The 17,781-nt window shown below is 42.2% G+C and overlaps 1 protein-coding gene across 4 annotated transcripts in view; it reads left to right on the top strand.

Annotated features, from left to right (window-relative positions):
• The window catches only part of lrwd1 (leucine-rich repeats and WD repeat domain containing 1), a 63,805-nt gene extending 47,408 nt beyond the window's left edge, over positions 1 to 16,397 (top strand). For all 4 annotated transcript variants that reach the window (XM_085964283.1, XM_085964285.1, XM_085964286.1 and 1 more), the window contains exons 13-16: positions 1,609 to 1,712; positions 3,726 to 3,881; positions 12,444 to 12,553; positions 14,595 to 16,397. In XM_085964283.1, coding sequence (XP_085820409.1) covers positions 1,609 to 1,712; positions 3,726 to 3,881; positions 12,444 to 12,553; positions 14,595 to 14,735 — 511 coding nt within the window. In that variant the 3' untranslated portion in view covers positions 14,736 to 16,397. The remainder of the gene's footprint in view (positions 1 to 1,608; positions 1,713 to 3,725; positions 3,882 to 12,443; positions 12,554 to 14,594) is intronic.
• The last annotated feature ends 1,384 nt before the right edge of the window (positions 16,398 to 17,781 follow it).

Below are 17,781 nucleotides of genomic sequence, written 5' to 3'. Positions count from 1 at the left end.
AAGGAGGTAACATGTTGTGTTGGCAGAGGCTTCTCTCGCCAAAGGAAGCTGCACCAGTATATCCCTGGTGACATCACTGAAATGTGAATGCCTGGCTAACCATTTCTGCAAGCCCTGACAAACCTGTCTGAGAATGATCATGGGGACCTCTTTTTTCAGGATCTGGGTCAGCAGAGAGGCAGATGCCAAGCTGTATCACCTGTTGCTAAGACACCTGTGGCATGCAAAGCGCTTTGCACATGTGCAGGAACCGTAAAGGTCAGGTGTGGCCTGAAACTTCACTGCACCTTCTTGCAGTGCTGACTGATGGGATAGTGCTGTGGAGTAGCACAGAAGGCAACCCCCTACACATGCAGCTCCATCTCAACTTCAGCAACCATTTAAAGGGATCAGGTTCTGGCTGTACCATTATTTATCTGCAGACTTGTGCCTGTGCCTGGAGCTTTCTTTTCCTTCATCTTGGCCTACTTCTGAATCCACTGCCCCATCAGACTTGGTAAAGGCTTCTGATAGGCTTTATTATAGCTATCCAGAAGCTTTCTGAATTTTTGCTCCCTTTTTTTCACCCCCACCTCCCCAGTGACATTCCCATCCTGTCCATTGATATTCACCTTTAATGGTCCCATTAATTTAAGCTTTAACCAAAATCCATTTTTCCTCTCCTACCAGTGATGCTAACCCTCGACCCATCTGAGTTTGAACCTGGAGTTGTGAATAGTTATGCAAATGAACAAAAGGGAAATAAAGGGATTTGGGAGCAGAGCGGGCACATGGGATTAGCACTACTGCTCGTATGAAGCACAAATATCACCATGGACTGGTTGGGCCGAACAGCCTTCTTCTTGCATTTTCTATGTAACTTAAACCAGAGAATTGAATGCTATTTGCACTTGGATTCAGGCAGGTCTTAAAACACTGTTAACCAAGTTAGAGCTGACACCTGAAGATTAAAATTTGCTCCCACGTCTTCTACCAAAAAGTTTAATCATTTGACATACATTTCTGGTGGTAATGATGTGTTGGTTATGAACAGGATAGCATCAAGTTGGAGTATTTTGTGCAAAATGTTATTTTTAAATACTCTGTTGCCCTTAGAGTGGCCCATGTTACACATTTGCCAAGTGATCAAAGTCTAGTAACTTTTCCAACAACTGCAATTTATCTAAACTTTTTTTTTAATTGTTTTATTTGAGATTAAATTTCTCTCCAATTTCTTTTCTTGGGGCTACAACAACTGTCTGAGACGATGAAAGCCAGTCACTGGAAGGCATGCACAAGAGCATCCAGAGGCCAATTTTCCCGTCTTATGAGCAAGTGCTTGGCTTTTACTCGATGCTAATATTGAGTGGCTGAGTTTGGGATTCAGCAGTGACGGAGTAAAATCTGAATACAAGTACTGCTGGGGCAGCAAGATTGCTGCACTGTGCCACTTATTTTTACTTTACTTATTCATAGTTACATTTCCTCCAAGTAGATAGGAATGTTGCAGTTGGTACCAGAAATGGCAAACTACTCTTCTGACACGGAAATGAAGTGTACCCTTTGTATTCTACTGAGTGCAACGCTTCATGGTGAAATTAACATATGGTTTTCCTCCTGTACTGTTAGAAACATGGAGATGGAATTTCTGTTCCCAATTTACAATAAAGAAGATGATAAAACTGATTACCATATTGTTGATTCGTTGGCCTTCTGCAGTGATGATCTTGTAGGTAAGTGTGCTAGGATTTGATGGAAATTGTAGGAACATTCCACTCGGACCCATTTAAATTTGTGACTAGTTTACCAAGTTAGACTGACTTTCACAATGGTTAGAATGCTGCTTTATCTGTAACCTAAGTTCATTACTGGTTACAGACCTGTAAGCCTTACATCAGTTGTGGGCAAAATGCTGGAGTCCATCATTAAGGATGAAATAGCGGAGCACTTAGCAAATGGGGACAGGATAGGACAGAGTCAACATGGATTTACAAAGGGTAAATCGTGCTTGACTAATCTATTGGAATTTTTTGAGGGAGTAACTGGTAGAATAGATGGGGGAGAGCCAGTAGATGTGGTGTACCTGGACTTCCAAAAGGCCTTCGATAAGGTCCCACATAAAAGATTAGCATGGAAAATTGAGGCTCATGGGATAAAGGGGAAAGTTTTGGCGTGGATAGGGAACTGGCTGTCAGATAGAAAACAGAGAGTTGGAATAAACGGCTCATTTTCTGAATGGCAGGCAGTAACAAGTGGGGTACCACAGGGATCTGTCCTGGGCCCCCAGCTGTTCACAATTTACATTAATGACCTGGATCAGGGAGTCGGATGCAGCATTTCCAAATTTGCAGACGACACTAAACTAGGAGGGGGGGTGGGCTCAGAGGAAGAGACCAGGAAGCTCCAGAGCGATTTGGACAGACTGGGCGATTGGGCGGATAAATGGCAGATGCACTATAATGTGGACAAGTGCGAAGTTATCCACCTTGGGTGCAGGAACGGGAGGGCAAATTATTATTTAAATGGCAATAGATTGGGAGAGGGGGAAGTACAGAGAGACCTGGGTGTTCTTGTACACCAGTCACTGAAGGCGAGCATGCAGGTGCAACAGGCGGTCAAGAAGGCAAACGGTATGCTGGCCTTCATAGCAAAAGGGTTAGAATACAGGAACAGGGATACCTTGCTGCAGCTGTACAGGGCACTGGTGAGACCACACCTCGAGTACTGTGTACAGTTTTGGTCGCCTCATCTGAGGAAGGATGTTCTTGCCATGGAGGGGGTGCAGCGGCGATTCACCAGGCTGATACCAGGAATGGCGGGAATGACCTATGAGGAGAGACTATGTAGTTTAGGGATGTACACACTGGAGTTTAGAAGATTGAGAGGGGACCTCATAGAAGTGTATAAAATTCTGACAGGTCTAGACAGACTGGATGCAGAAGGAATGTTTCCCTTGGCGGGTGAGAACAGAACTAGAGGACATAATTTAAGGATAAGGGCTAAACCATTTAGGACAGAGATGAGGGGGAATTTCTTCACTCAGAGAGTGGTGAACCTGTGGAACTCATTGCCACAGAGGGCAGTGTATGCCAGCTCATTAAATATATTTAAGAGGGAATTAGATATATTTCTACGGGCAAAAGGGGTTAAGGGTTACGGAGAGAAGGCGGGGACGGGATACTGAATTAAAGGATCAGCCATGATCTCATTAAATGGCGGAGCAGGCACGAAGGGCCGAATGGCCTACTCCTGCTCCTATCTTCTATGTATCTATGTATCCTGATGGAATTAAAGCTTATTTTCTAAATAAAATGAATTTGGGCAGTGGCAGTTTATTGTCCAATTTCCTTCTTAGGCATCCAGCATAAAGTTACACTTTCTTATACTCGGTCATGATAGAGCACAATCAACCTAAAATAAAATGTTAGACAGTTTTGTTTTTAAAATCTTGGATTTTGAAAACAAATTTCACTGAATAAGGAAAATGGCAATTTTTCTAACTTCAGATGCCAAACGGTGAAGCTGCTGTATAACCAGTTGTCATTGAGTAGAGGTCACTCGTGTTTCTCAGATTTGAACAATCCAGCACTTTTTAATGGCAAGAAGACTTATCACAGTATAACTCATTCCTAAAATATCAGTTATGTTCTACTTAACTTTAATTAGTGTTTATGTACAGCAGTAATTAAACCTTTTAAATTACTGAAACTGTTATGCTTAAAGTATTTTGTCTTGTTTTTATACAGCTTCCAAAAGTTCCATGCAAGGCTCAATATACCTGTGGAGCTGGAGTCAAACTTTAAAAAGACAGAAACAAAATAAGAAGGTGCATGCAGAGATTCTGAGAGAGATGAAGTGGTCCAATACAGAACAAGCTTACATAGCACTCACTGCTTGTCCAGGTTAGTGCACAAGATCTCTGGAGTGACGGATTTGCAAGATCCTTGTTCTTCTCCAGCATATACTGTAGTTTTTGTCTCTTCTGCCAGGGTACCCAAAAATTGTCTTGCTATGATGTAGTTGAACAGGAAGCTGTTTTGAAGGATTTTGAAATTTTAATTAAAGAAGAAGCTGTTTTGTACTACATTATTACACAAAACTAAATAATGCTTAATCACATCAAAACATATCAAAGTGCTTCACAAAATGTTTTATTCCAAGTACGGTGCTTATTATGTAGACAAAATGTTACAGGCAGATAAGTACATAAGTATCATGATTTGCTGGTGTTTTAGTTGTTCCATATTTACTGTGTTTTAATGTTACTGATTAGAGGCAGCCTGGGGGAAGCCACTTTATGAAACTTCTGCTGTGACATCACGAAGAGCTGTAGGCATGACAGTAGAACAGTGTGTTCTTGGAGCCTTGTGATGTATTAAGGTCTTGAATAGAGAAAACTATTCTTTGTAATGCATATAAATAGAATGAGAGATCTTTGCATTCAGTACATAAATTAGTTCCTGATGGATACAAGTTGCAGTGGAAATTACCAGAAGCCATGGAAATCTAGTCTAGAGACAACTTTGTCATTAATCCTTGGCTGCCTGCAATGGGAATTACCCAGGCTTTTGTTAACTTATTTCATTTTTGGATTGCCTATTTGGGGTTGCCTAGGCAATTGCTTGAAGTCTTAAAGGTAATATACAAAACCCATTGTTTTGCAGTCCTGCTTTCACTGTTATTTAACAGATTGCCTCTAGTCTCAGTTCTGAAAAGTTGCTGGTTACAAGAGAGATTGAACTCTTAGTTTAATCTTTTCTGCCTTTTAACTTTTTACCAACTTTTGCCATTTTTATTTCCCTTTTTCAAATAATAACAGTAAATAATAACAGCAATGTGTAAACTGTTTTAGATGCATTTCTTGTACAATTCGTGTAAGAGTTGCTCCATTTCAGATGGCATCCCAGCTTCAGCTGTATAAGTAGCTCAGACTAGAGTATTATGTGATTGCAGTGACATTTTATTTTCCATGATTTTACATGGAGATAGCATATATCCAACATATATTAGAGTTTGGTTGTTGCGCTGTGAAGTCTATGACCATGGGGCAGCCTGTATTATTCATAAATAGCTGGTATGATGTTCTGAAGACAGCAGTACAAAAATCTGGAACTATTTTGTGTTGAATACCAGTGAAGCAGGAATCGATTAATGCACAAGTCTACAGGGCCCATGCCCAGGGGTCACAGCGAAATATGGGGCCCTGGTAAAATTTCCCATAACACAGAAAAACTGCATACAACCGCTGGATCAGTTTGGTTCCTGAGAAATGCGATCCAAGAGGTGACGATCAAAATCGCTGCCTCTCAGCATGAGTACAGTGTTTTAGTCAAACCAAACCAGTTCTGCTCGTGAAGATACGAGGAAGAGATTCAAGTGTTGGACGCATTGCAGAGAAGAGCCACAAGGCTGTTCTGTTATCTTGGTGCTCTGATCTATGAGGAAAGACTTGGAAACTTTGGCTTTGCAGCCTTAAAAGGAGGCATCTGAGACGTGATCTTGTTTGTAGAAGTATACAAGATCGTAAACAGTATGGAAATGGTAAATCTGAAAAATTACTTTTAAATTAAATTGTTCATGTAAGACAAAGGCCACAAGGGGGGACAAAATACTTGCTTTTTCTATAGCGCTTTTCACAACCTCAGGATGTCCCAAAGCGCTTTACAGCCAATAAAGTACTTTTTGAAGTGTAGTCACTATTGTAATGTAGGAAACGCGGCAGCCAATTTACACACAACAAGATCCACAAACAGCAATAAGATAATGACCACATAATCTGTTTGAGTGATGGTGTTTGAGGGGTAAATGTTGGCCTGGACAACTCCCCAGCTCTTCTTCGAATAGTGCAATGAGGTATTTTACGTTCACCTGAGAGGGCACGTGGGGCCTTGGTTTAACATCGCAGTTCAAACTTATAAACAGAACATTTAGGACTGGTATCAGGAAGCTGTTCACATTAAGAGTGAGCAATACATGGAATGGGCTCCTGGACAGAGTACGGAAGTGAAATCCTTGCATAATTAACAAGCCAACTGGTGTTAAAGTTGAGACACTCTACAGTAATTCTGGATGGAGAAACTAAGATGGGCTGAATGGTTGGCCGCGATTTTGCCAGCGTTCAGAGGGCGGGTTTGTAGGCTGGTGAGGAGTTAAAATCTAAATGATTGACGGCGGATTGCGAACCTGCCGCTGTCCTGCCTCCACTCAACTTTACAAAGTGTCGGGTCTGCAAATCCTGATCGGACCCAACATCAAACGGCGGGATAGCCACTTAAGGCAGTTAACAGCTTGTTAACTGCCTAAATAATGCGATTTTAAGAGGTGATTTTAAAAGATCCCATGGTACTATTTCGAAGAAGAGCACAGGAGTTATCCCCAGTGTCCTTGCCCTTAGTTATCCCTCAACCAACATAACAAAAACAGATTATCTGGTCATTATCACATTGCTGTTTGTGGGACCTTGCTGTGCGCAAATTGGCTGCCGCGTTTCCTACATTACAAAAGTGACTCCACTTCAAAAGTACTTCATTGGCTGTAAAGCGCTTTGAGACGTCCAGTGGTCGTGAAAGGCACTATATAAATGTGAGTCTTTTTTTTCTTTTTCTCTCCCTATTTTACTACATTTTCAGCGTGTTGCACGTCGTGCGACAACCACGCCAGCGGATTGTGCCGGGTTCAGCAACTAGCTGAATACTTGACAGCTGCTCCTGCAGCATAAAAGCAGACCTATAACATTGCTGACTTTCAGATCCCTGAACTTTGTGTTTTGAGGTTTTGGAACACATTTTGCAGGTCTATTCAGCTTGTAAGTGTTTAAGCTGAGATCCATATGCACTGTGATCTCCTTGGAAAACCCTCTCCCCACATTGACTGAGCGCTTATAACAACTCTTCCTTAACTGAGATATATACCAGTGGAATGGGAACCATTTATACCCTCTCATCCTGGTCCTCCGAATCGGAGGAAGAGCAGCCGCGGCTGCAGCAGAACCAGGCACAACAGCAGCAGCAACAACAGGAGCGCCAACCTTGTCCTCAGCCATCTGATGCTGCACAGGACATCCGCGCCGCAGGAGATACCCCCAACACAGGCCGAGGATGAGCTTCCTCAACATGAGTGAGCAGCAGTGCCAAAGGAGGCTGAGACTTTCGCGAGAGGTAGTCGCTGACATCTGCACAATGCTGCAGCAAGACCTGCAGCCCAGAGGAGCGGATGGACACTCCTTACCAGTGACTGCCAAAGTCACCACCGCACTCAACTTCTTTGCTTCAGGGTCCCTCTAGGGATCAGCAGCAGACATCAGCGGCATCTCCCAGTCGGCCGCACACACTTGCATTACGCAGGTTACCGATAGCCTCTTTGCAAAGTCGCACATTTACATCCACTTCTCCAAGGATGAAGCAAGTGTTACTGCGCGGGCGGTTAGCTTTGCAAATATGGTAGACTTCCCAAGGGTGCAGGGCGCCATAAACTGCACACATGTGGCCATTAGGGCACCCCATCACAACCCAGCTGTATTTGTCAACCGCAAGGGCTTCCACTCCCTTAACGTCCAGCTGGTGTGTAACCACAGGAAGAACATTATGCATGTTTGTGCCAAGTTCCCTGGCAGTTGCCATGACTCGTACATCCTGCAGCAGGCTACTGTGCCTGAGCTGTTCATATCGGCCAACACAACTTTCTGGATTGCTACTTGGAGACAAGGGCTATCCCCTGAAGACATGGCTAATGACACCAATGAGGAGGACATCAAACGAAGCTGAGGAGCGCTACAATGTGAGCCACATTTCCACCAGAAACATCATAGAACAAACCATCTGCTTGCTCAAAATGCGATTCAGATGCCTCGACAGATCTGGTGGAGCCCTACAGTACTTGCCAGCCAGGGTATCCAGAATCATCGTGGTCTGCTGCGCCCTGCACAACATTGCACAGCAGCGTGGCTTACCGCACAGCCTCCTCAGGCAGATGAGGAAGACCTTGCGGAGGCAGATGTGCCAGTTCCACCAGCACGTGAGCATATTGCTGGCCGTGAGGCAAGGGATGCACTAATCCATGCCAGATTCGCGTAAATTTACGCAGCCAACACGTGGCTGGCACATGGAAATGAGTGTCTGGCCGACCTTAACATGCCATACAGCATCTGTACAATAAACTGTGGGTTCCTACCACTCTCACCACTACCATTACAGATGAAAGGCGCCCTGACCCCTCACTGTGCAACTTCCATTTCTGAGCACACGTAGGCCAACTCTGAATCTTTGCCATCGCATTTCTTTATTACAATTGAAATAACGATGAGAAACTTCACTTTGTATTATATCAAAACACCCAAGTGACTACCCTTGTGACTATTTGTGTGTTAACTTTCTCTTGCGTGTGCTTCTATGTGGTACTTCCCCTGTGGCTTCAGCAGATGTTGAGGCACCTTGCTCACTTCCATGCTGCGCCTGCTTCGACGCCTTTGGCGGGCGTCCTCTGGGTTTGGGAGCCTGGGAGGGCTCAGCAACAGTCTGCTTCTCTTGCAGCTGTGCAGGGGCTGAGACAGCCATCTCAATTGGGTGAGGAATCTGGGGCTCTGACTGAGGGCTCCGCGGTGGCATGGGAGTGCGAGTGCTTGGAGAGGAGCCCACACTTCCTTGTTGTCGACCACCAACATCTCTCTCATGGGTCACCTGCACTTCACTGCTAGCAAGTAGCTGGAGAGCACCTTGCTACACATCAGTGGGGCCATGAGGACCCATCTCTGTACTGACAGTCCTCATAACGGTGATGTCCATGTACCTCTGGTTCCTCTCCTCAGTAGATGCCCATCTATCCTCCATAGAAGACCATCTATTGAGAAGAGTCACCAAGTTCATTTGAGTCTGGCGATTTATGTCCTCCATGGAGGTTGTCATCCTTTCCATGGCAGCACCTACATTCGCCATTGCATGCACCACGGCATTGCTCATGTTTGAGAAGGACTCCTCCATTCTCTGCACACTCGCAGTTATAGTGGTTGCAAACCCTGTCAACTTCTGCACTTGTTCCTGAAGCTCTCTTTCCAGATGGCCCCAGAGGCACAGCGTCCACATGCAGCTGAGCAGAGCCAAGAGTGTCCAGCGCCCTCTGACGAGGACTCTCCTCTGCTGTCCCTGTCTCCACCATCTGCTGATGCTCACTTGTGAGCTGTGATACACCAGGTGACAACACTAATCTATCTTGCGAATGACCCACTGAGGTGTGCGTCTCTGCTCTGGTGCTGGGTGTGATCAATTCTGCTGACACTGCACCCTCAGAGGTTGCAGCTTCCTCTGAGGAGTCGTCTGGCTCTTCCTCCTGGACAGTGGGGAGGGGGGCCTCGATGGTCCTGTGGGGGAGTAAAGGCATGAGTTAGATATGTGATATTAATGTAGCAGACACATCCCATTGTGCAGATGATCAGAACTCAATCTGTATGAACATCAGATGCCATATCAGTCACTCATGAAATCTAAATGAGAGGGTTGTAAATCTATTCTGTCACCAGCTTGCTCTACTGCGCCTGTCTCTCCGTCCCCCACTTCCAGCTCCTCAGCACCTCCGACAATGTCGATAGCAGCCTCCTCAGCAGTGGTCAAGTGCGCCATGGAAGGTGGCCCTCCTCCTGTCCTCCCCCTCTCCCTCTTATTGTGGACTCTCTTTTCCTGCAATGAGGGACACAAGTGGAGTTTGAGCGAGAATGTTGGCGTGAGTGTAGAGAATCCATAGCATAGATGCTTAGAGGGAGACAAAGATGGAGTGAGGTGCCAATACCAAGGGCCCTCCCTATGCGTTAGTTGTTGCCATTGCATAACATTGAGAGCGAGTGTGAGGAATGCATAGTAGAATGGTGGAGTGATTCTGTACATAGGGAGAGAGGGATGGTTAAGGGTGCAAGGGATGTAAGGATAAGTTGGGATCTGCAGGAGTAGGTTGACAGTGCAGAGTGCTGGTGATGAGAAGAGATGGGGAGCAGATTGAAGGTAAGTGTGATGTTATACTCACTTTTGCTGAGCGTAGCAGATCATTGAACCTTTTGCGGCACTGAACCCAGGTGTGGGAGCACAAAGACCTGGCGCTAACCTCCTCAGCAATTTGCAGCCAGGCTGCCTTGGTTTGCTGAGGAGGTTTCCTCTGTCCATTTGAGGGGAACAGAACCTCCTTGCGCCCTCTCACTCCCTGCACAAGAGCATGGAGGGAGTCATCATTGAATCTTGGAGAAGCCTTTGCTCTTGAAGCAGTCATCTCGCTCTCAGTAATACTGAGAAGCAGCAGAATGTGAATGAAACACCACAAGGGTTCATGGACCCCTTAAATCCAGCTAAATGGAAGACTTCAGCAGAGGCGAGCAGCAGATCCGAACCCACTGATTGGGCCGGTTAACGTGCACAACGGGCTTAATAAGCGAAAATAGTTATTTCAAAGCGGCTTAAACCGGCAGCAGGACCGGAATCCGCCGACCAGCCAACCCGACTCCAACCCGCCGCCTATGGTAAAATCGCGGCTGTCGTCTTCATCTTCATCTCCAGAACCAGGGGTCACAGTCTAAGGATAAGGGGTAAGCCTTTTAGGACAGAAATGAGGAGGAATTTCTTCACCCAGAGAGTGGTGAACCTGTGGAATTCTCTACCACAGAAGGCAGTAGAGGCCAATACATTAAATATATTCAAGAAGGAGTTGGATATATTTCTTAAGGCTAAAGGGATCAAGGGGTATGGGGAGAAAGCAGGGACCGAGTACTGAACTTGGATGATCAGCCATGATCGCATTGAATGGCGGAGCAGGCTCGAGCGGCCGAATGGCCTACTCCTGCTCCTATCTTCTATGTTTCTATGTTTAGTTATCTTGTGATCCCTTAAACTTTTTCCAAATCTTTCAGTGGTCTACTACCTAGACGACCAAGAGCGACAATATTGTGGGATCATGATCACCACTACGTTCCGCATTATCCTGACTTAAAAATGTATCACTGTTCCTTAATTGTCACTCGGTCAAAAATCCCAGAATTCCCAGCCTAACACCATTGCGGGGTCACCATCACTACAAGGACTAGCAGTTGAAGAAGGCCCACCATCACCATCTCAGGGCAACTGGGGATGGGCAATAAATGTAGCATTGCCCCTAGCCCATAAACAAAAAAAGAAAGAACTTGTATTTATATAACGATATTATCATTCTCAAAGACGTCTCAAAATGCTTCACAGCCAATGAAGTACTTTTGAAGAGTAGTCATCACTGTAATGTAGGCGCATGCAGCAGCCAATTTACACAGCATGGTCCCAATGAGATAAATAACCAATAATCTGTTTTTGTTTAGTGGTGTTGATTGAGTGATGTATTGTCCAGCCAAGACACCAGAAGAACTTCCTTGCTCTTCAAGTAGTCCCTCGTACTGCACTGGTGTCAGCCTAGATTATGTGCTCAAACCTCTGGGGCGCGACCCTCTTATTTAAAGGTCAGACTGCTACCACTGAGCCAAGGCTGACACTTCTCAAAGTATAAAAGTGTCAACAGATTCTCTGCCTTGTCTGAACTGCTGGAGAATTGTCTTTTAAGCCAGGGAATAAAGCATTGGAAATGTTCTTTTAAAAATAGGCTGTGGCAGGAAAAAGTCAGGCATGATGACTTGTTCTTAAAAGTAAATCAGCAATATCTTATGGGTGATTGTAAAATGTGTGCATGTATTGAGGTGCTTGCCAATCCTCCCTTTGTTTTTAATTCCTAATTTTTAGTTGCGGGGAGATGTTATAGGATTAAGGGATGGATATATGCCGTGGGTAATTTTAACCTAACCCGTCCGACCTGAAACTGTTTGGATTGCCCGCCCGTTTTACACTCCGCTTGGTTTTACTTTCCATCGATCGAAAGTAAAATCGGGTAGTGTGTAAAATAAGGGGCCGATCCGATCACAGCTGTTTCCTGCCAGATGGGTTAGGTTAAAATTACCACTATGATGAAACATGATAAGAAGGGCCAGTGATGTAAAAATATATTTTTTTAATCTTCTGATACTGGGTGTTGACATAATAAAATGTGTATATAGAATTTTGTTGTACAATAGTGTCTATTTTATGGTGGTGAAATCAGTGTAATGGTAGATAGCCTGTTAAGATATGACCGTACTTAGTCATTGTAATCATATGTTCTCAGTGTAGGAGCACTGTTCTTTGCTTTGGCTTTCATTGTCCAGTCCCATTACCTCCCTTTACCTGTTTTGATAGTCTTTCAAACAACAGAGCCTCCATGGAATAGACACTATTAGACAACAAAAAGTACAAAGTTCTATATACACATTCTATTATGTCAACGCCCAGTATCAGAAGATTCAAAATAAAACTTTTAGATGTGAAAGGTTAAAGACTAAATGTGTAGTGTAATACAGACAGACAGTTGGAAAGGTCATGCAGGAGGGTCTACCTGACAGTATTGCAGTAGTTAAACAGAGTGGATTCTTTCCACAGATGAAAACTATCTCCTATGCGGAGATGAGAAGGGAGACATTTGGATGTATGACCTGGATGAGTTCACCAATGAAGACGTGACTTCTGGCAAGAAGACCTCACCAACACAGGTGCCACATACTGCAGCAAAATTAATGACAAAATAAACCTCTTTATAATGAATCGAATAATTAACTGATTCTAGTTACTGTTTTTAAATGGTTTGTCTATTCATCTGTATCTGCATGTGCTATGGTATTGTCTATAGGTAGAATCTTAAGGTAGTAAAAGTTTCTGTGAATTTAAAATGAAATGTTATTTCATCCTCTTGTTCTCCATATATCCCTGAAGATGTGAAGCCAGAATGCCTGTTACAGATATTTTCAAGAGCAGTGCCCCTTCAAAATCAAATTACATCATTCTGTCAAATGACTGTCCCTTTTCCCGTGGCCTACAACATGCCCTAATGGCCCGGAATTTTTAGCGATCTTTGTGGCGTGAATTTCACCTCTCCCGGCATTGGTTTGAATCTGCCACCAAATCAAGCGAATCTCCAGTGTCCAGCAACAATGATGTCATCAAGCAGGCTAAGCAGCCAATCACATTGAATAATTCTCACAGACAGCAAACCAGGAAGTAAAATGCGCAGATTTAATTTACTTTTTATAAATTTTACAGAGAGCGAAATAAAGATTGGGACATACACAGGATTAAGGTAGAAGCTGAAATATCATAAACAAACTTTTAATTTTTTTTATTATATTAAAAACCATGTAATTCTTATCATACTAATCGAAAAAATTTAAATTCCACAAATATAAAAAGTTTTTCAGCAGTCAATATGCCGTTAAAAACCTAGTTACACCTCTTTCAACAAGGCTTAACTTTTTTTTGGAGGTTTTTAATCGCGATATTCCAGCGTAATATGGGATGTTTTCATCAGGAACTACATTTCCATGTGATTTGAATTGATTGCCGGTTCCGGGGAGTTCCACAGCGCAACCTGTGGAGAAGCGTAGAATCACTGACAGCAACTTCTGGATTTCCACATTTATCTAACTCCAGAAGTTGCTGTCACTTTCAGAGGAGCAATGACTGCAAATGCTGACAGTTTTGCCGTCATTACCACCACAAAATCCGGGCCATTGTCTTTTCTTTGCTCTATTCTCTTTCTTCAATAGTTGCCATTGGTTACATTCTCACTGTTCCCAGTGGTGTGGAAAAGACCTAGTGAAGCATCACATCTGTCTTCAGCCTGTGAATATGATAATTGGTCCTTGTGTTCTGCTTACCTCTAGCAAGAATATAAAAATTCTGAGTATGGTTTAGTGATTCAAGGATTATATTCGTATGAAATTCTAGCCAAGATTTTTCACTAAGTTATTTTTGTTATTTGTAATCTCATATATTTCTGTATATCTTTTCCCAGCAAGGAGGCAATCTGTTGTCAAGCCAGATAAAACAGCTTAGGCACTCAAGGGTGGCTCAAGTCTGACTCAGCAACTGTTCAATGCCTCCTTTGATGGCATAGCTGAGATTGCAAAACTCCACATAGAGAAACACAGCAGTGTACTCTGTGTGCTTACCATTCTGTGGTGCACACACGAAACTCACTTGGCTCTCCCTAATTAGAATGTGGCTTCAGCTTGTTTTTAATGCTGAAACATGTAATTTTTTTTCCTTGCAGAGAACATTCCCATGGGGAAAAAATTGCATTTTTAACGTGATGAATTTTGAAGATGCAGTACTTGTTTTTAATAGCAGAGCTCAAGAGGCAGTATCGTAAATTTTGTATACTTCCACCACTCTTCATTCTGGTTTTCAGCTGATTGACAAGGGTGAAGGGGAAGGAAGAGAAATGCTGAATTCACAAAAACGATATTTCCCGTTGATTATCCACTCTGTGAATGTTTTAAGATGAATCGCATTAGGAACTTGATTTTCCAACACCCACTTTGCCATTGTCCTATCCAAGAATAGGTGAGGTGGGAAGGCAGGGAAAGCATTTGTGGGACACTGCAGCAATTCAGTGTGAAGCATTGAATGATTATATACCTGCATTGGAATGCGCAGCGCTCATTGTATCTGAGAACTTGGCATTGTAAAATACTAGGCGGTGGATGGTTGATTGGCTTCATTTGCTCACCTGACTCATTCCTGTGCATTTTGCAGATTCTCAAGTGGCCAACCATAAAAGCACAAGGGGAAATATTTGAAGGAACTTTGATAAATAACGTAACTACAGACCCAGAATTTAAATATCTTGTAGCAGCAACAGACAAAAACATCATTGTTATTTGGAAAAGAACATAACGTTTTTGGAAATGGGAGCAGAGCAACAGGACGTCCAGAATTCAGATTTACAGCCGCCTTGACTTCAAGTACAACTGAATGATGCTATATAGCATTCTAGTATTGTATTCAAAATAGTTTTTCATTTTATCTGAGAATCCAGAATCCCTTCTGCACGGGAAATGTGCCTTTTGAAGAAATGGGACATAGTAAAAGCGTCATTGAGCCAATGTAATAAATACTAGCAGATCACTCGTGATGCTGCTCATGGTAAGTCGGAGGATGTGCTGTGTAATAAATATAGGAGAGTTTATAGCATATGACGCACAGTGCATTATTTTACTGCTAAAGTGTAGCTGTGCGTGACCTGCCGTGTTTCTTTTAAGGCTACAAGATGTAATTGCAGATCCTTCCTGCGGTCATTTATAGGCTAATTGCTTTTATGATCCTCAGGTCATTCTGATTTGTATTTTTTATATACTCCTTCCTCCCCCCCACCCCCACAATGTGAATTTTAAAATCAATTAGAAGCTACTTTCTGTTGCTGGGAAAGTTTATCTATACATTAGACATGATTGGCTTTCTTGGTATCTTTCAAATGTACTGTAAAACAAATGATGTACAAATTTGCATGCATGACATGAAGTGTGATGGATGCAGCTCAGAATTTCTATCAAAGTAAACAGTATCATGTTGATAAATGTTAAAAATACCGTATAATGTCTAGCACACATTTCATGTCTATCACACTTCTAGTTTCATGTCTGTCACTGTCAAATTTCTGTATCGCACTTGTAAAAAAAAAAGTATAAACAAAGGCAGCCATTTGACACAGGAGCCAGAATGTGTCTATCCTCAGAGTGACCTTACCAAACACTTTTAAAAGAAAGGAAAAGCCAGAGTTGTGACCTGCAGCTTAAAGAGCCATTAGACTTTGACTTCATTTTAACAGTAATTAAACTTTGTGTCCTTAGAGGGACACAGACCTTAACCTTAATAGGGGCCTTAAAGGGAGACTACTACATGGTCATTATATATATTAAGTCTTGTGTCTAGGGCAAGTCCATCATACACCAATGTGTTGCACTTGGCTACAGATGAAAACTAGTCATTGACCTAGAACTTAAAATTACAAGCACTTCCACACTGTAAATTTCCTTCACCAAACAACAGGTAAACTCTCATTAATCTGAGGCTATGTTTACTTAGAAATGAGATGTAGTGGTTTTAAAGAAACAGAGCCCCGGCTTAGCTTCAGAATAATACTATCTGCATTACATTGTATAACACTCCTGTCCTTCTAAAATGTCATCTGATTACCGTGAGCAATGTCACGGAAGATTTGCTAGTAAATTACAAAAAAGTTGCATATGAAAAATGTGAAAGAATATAGATAATTGTGCCTCTGGTATTGGTTTTACTTTGTGGCTTGGTGTTTTCTAAGTTATGGTTTTACTCACTGGAAACGAAGCAATCACTATTAGAATGATCATAATATGTTATCTTCTATCTAATAATTGAATGTTAATCATGAATATGTGCCAATGATTTTTTCTTTATTTTACTATTGCCTCTGAAATGTTTTTCTTTTGTTCCAAATTATTGCAAATTATGCCATGTGTAGTCTGGATCTTTTATTGACTGAAAAGGAATGTGTAAAATTAAACCAGCTACTGTCTATTGTGTTGGCTTTCATGTTTGTCTTTTTTTACTTTTTATTTCTTTTGGACATTTTTACTTAAAGCAAAATAGACTGGAACATCTGGTCTGCTTCACGTATTAATTTATCAGAGTCAACTGTATTGTTTGGTCATAGAAACAAAATAAAGGTCTTTAGGTGATGGAAGCGACTGTGAACAGCAGTAGAACCAGAACTAAATGGTCCCACTGCTGCTGCTTCACTGCCTTATTTCATATCTGTTTGAAAATAAATCCTGGTTTACCATCTTCACTGCTGTCAGCTGGTCATATATAACGGAATCCTGATAAATGCATATGGAATTTGCCACAATGTTTTATGCTTGAGGATTCTGATGATTTTGCCATTAATTCAAAAATTTAATTTGAACCAATACAGAAACTACAAATGGGAATCTAGCAAATTTATCAAACCATCTTAAAATATCTCATGATTGGTCACTTAGTCACCAATGATGCGTCTTTCTTCCTTTCCCCTAATCACCCCACATATTATGCTGGAATTTGGCACTGTACCCACAGACCAGTATTGCACCTTCCATTACTTTGCAAATTCAAAATTAATCCAAAAAGGTACGGTTTCTTTCCTTGTCGACTTAGTAAGTAGATTTGAATGAGACACTTTTTAGTATATTTAAAAGGGGGAAGTGGGAAGAAAAAGTTGTTTTGTTTGATCAAAGTCAGAAATGATGTTGAGTATGTGCTGGGTTGGGGCGAGCTAGTGTCCAGTTTCAATCAACTGTTAATACAATGGAAATGTTGTTTGGTGCATTTCACCTCTTTGCATGTGTTACCTGGAATTGTCCTTGTCGTTTTGCATTTTACACATTGGGATAAACTCAGGTTATAAAGGGAAGAATCAAATGATTGATGACTCTTTAAAATGTTTTGAGCATTGGCTTTATGCCATCCGTCCATGGTAGAAAGTTCATATTGTTTAGATTCATATTGGTAATTTCTGATGACAGTATAAAAGATGTTCTACCCAAAGTTTTATCCAGATCTATCACATGGCAGCTATGATTTTAATCCCTTGTGAACTAAAGTTGAATTAATATCATTACGCCAAAATCCTTCCATTGGGAAATAGTCATAAATCCCAAAACGTAACTGCTCCATAATGGTTGAAGTACTGAATCTACAATCATGCCCAGAGTCCTTTATGTTTCACCATAGCTATTTCTACATCTGTTGTATAATATTTTTTGTAATACCAGGCACTTATTTATTCAATATTATCTGCCACTGATTTGCCCAATTGGCAATTTTATCTAACATCTTTCGCAGATCTCTGGCTAATTTATCTATCTTAACTGCAAACACTCCCCCCAAGCTTAGGATCAACTGCATACTTGACCAGTTTGCATTG

Source organism: Somniosus microcephalus, chromosome 22 (assembly GCF_052327205.1).
Source record: "Somniosus microcephalus isolate GS21.2 chromosome 22, FLI_Smic_1.0, whole genome shotgun sequence".
NCBI lineage: Eukaryota > Metazoa > Chordata > Chondrichthyes > Squaliformes > Somniosidae > Somniosus > Somniosus microcephalus.
Note: the sequence above shows the minus strand (reverse complement) of the source record. Positions and strands in the feature narration are given on the sequence as shown.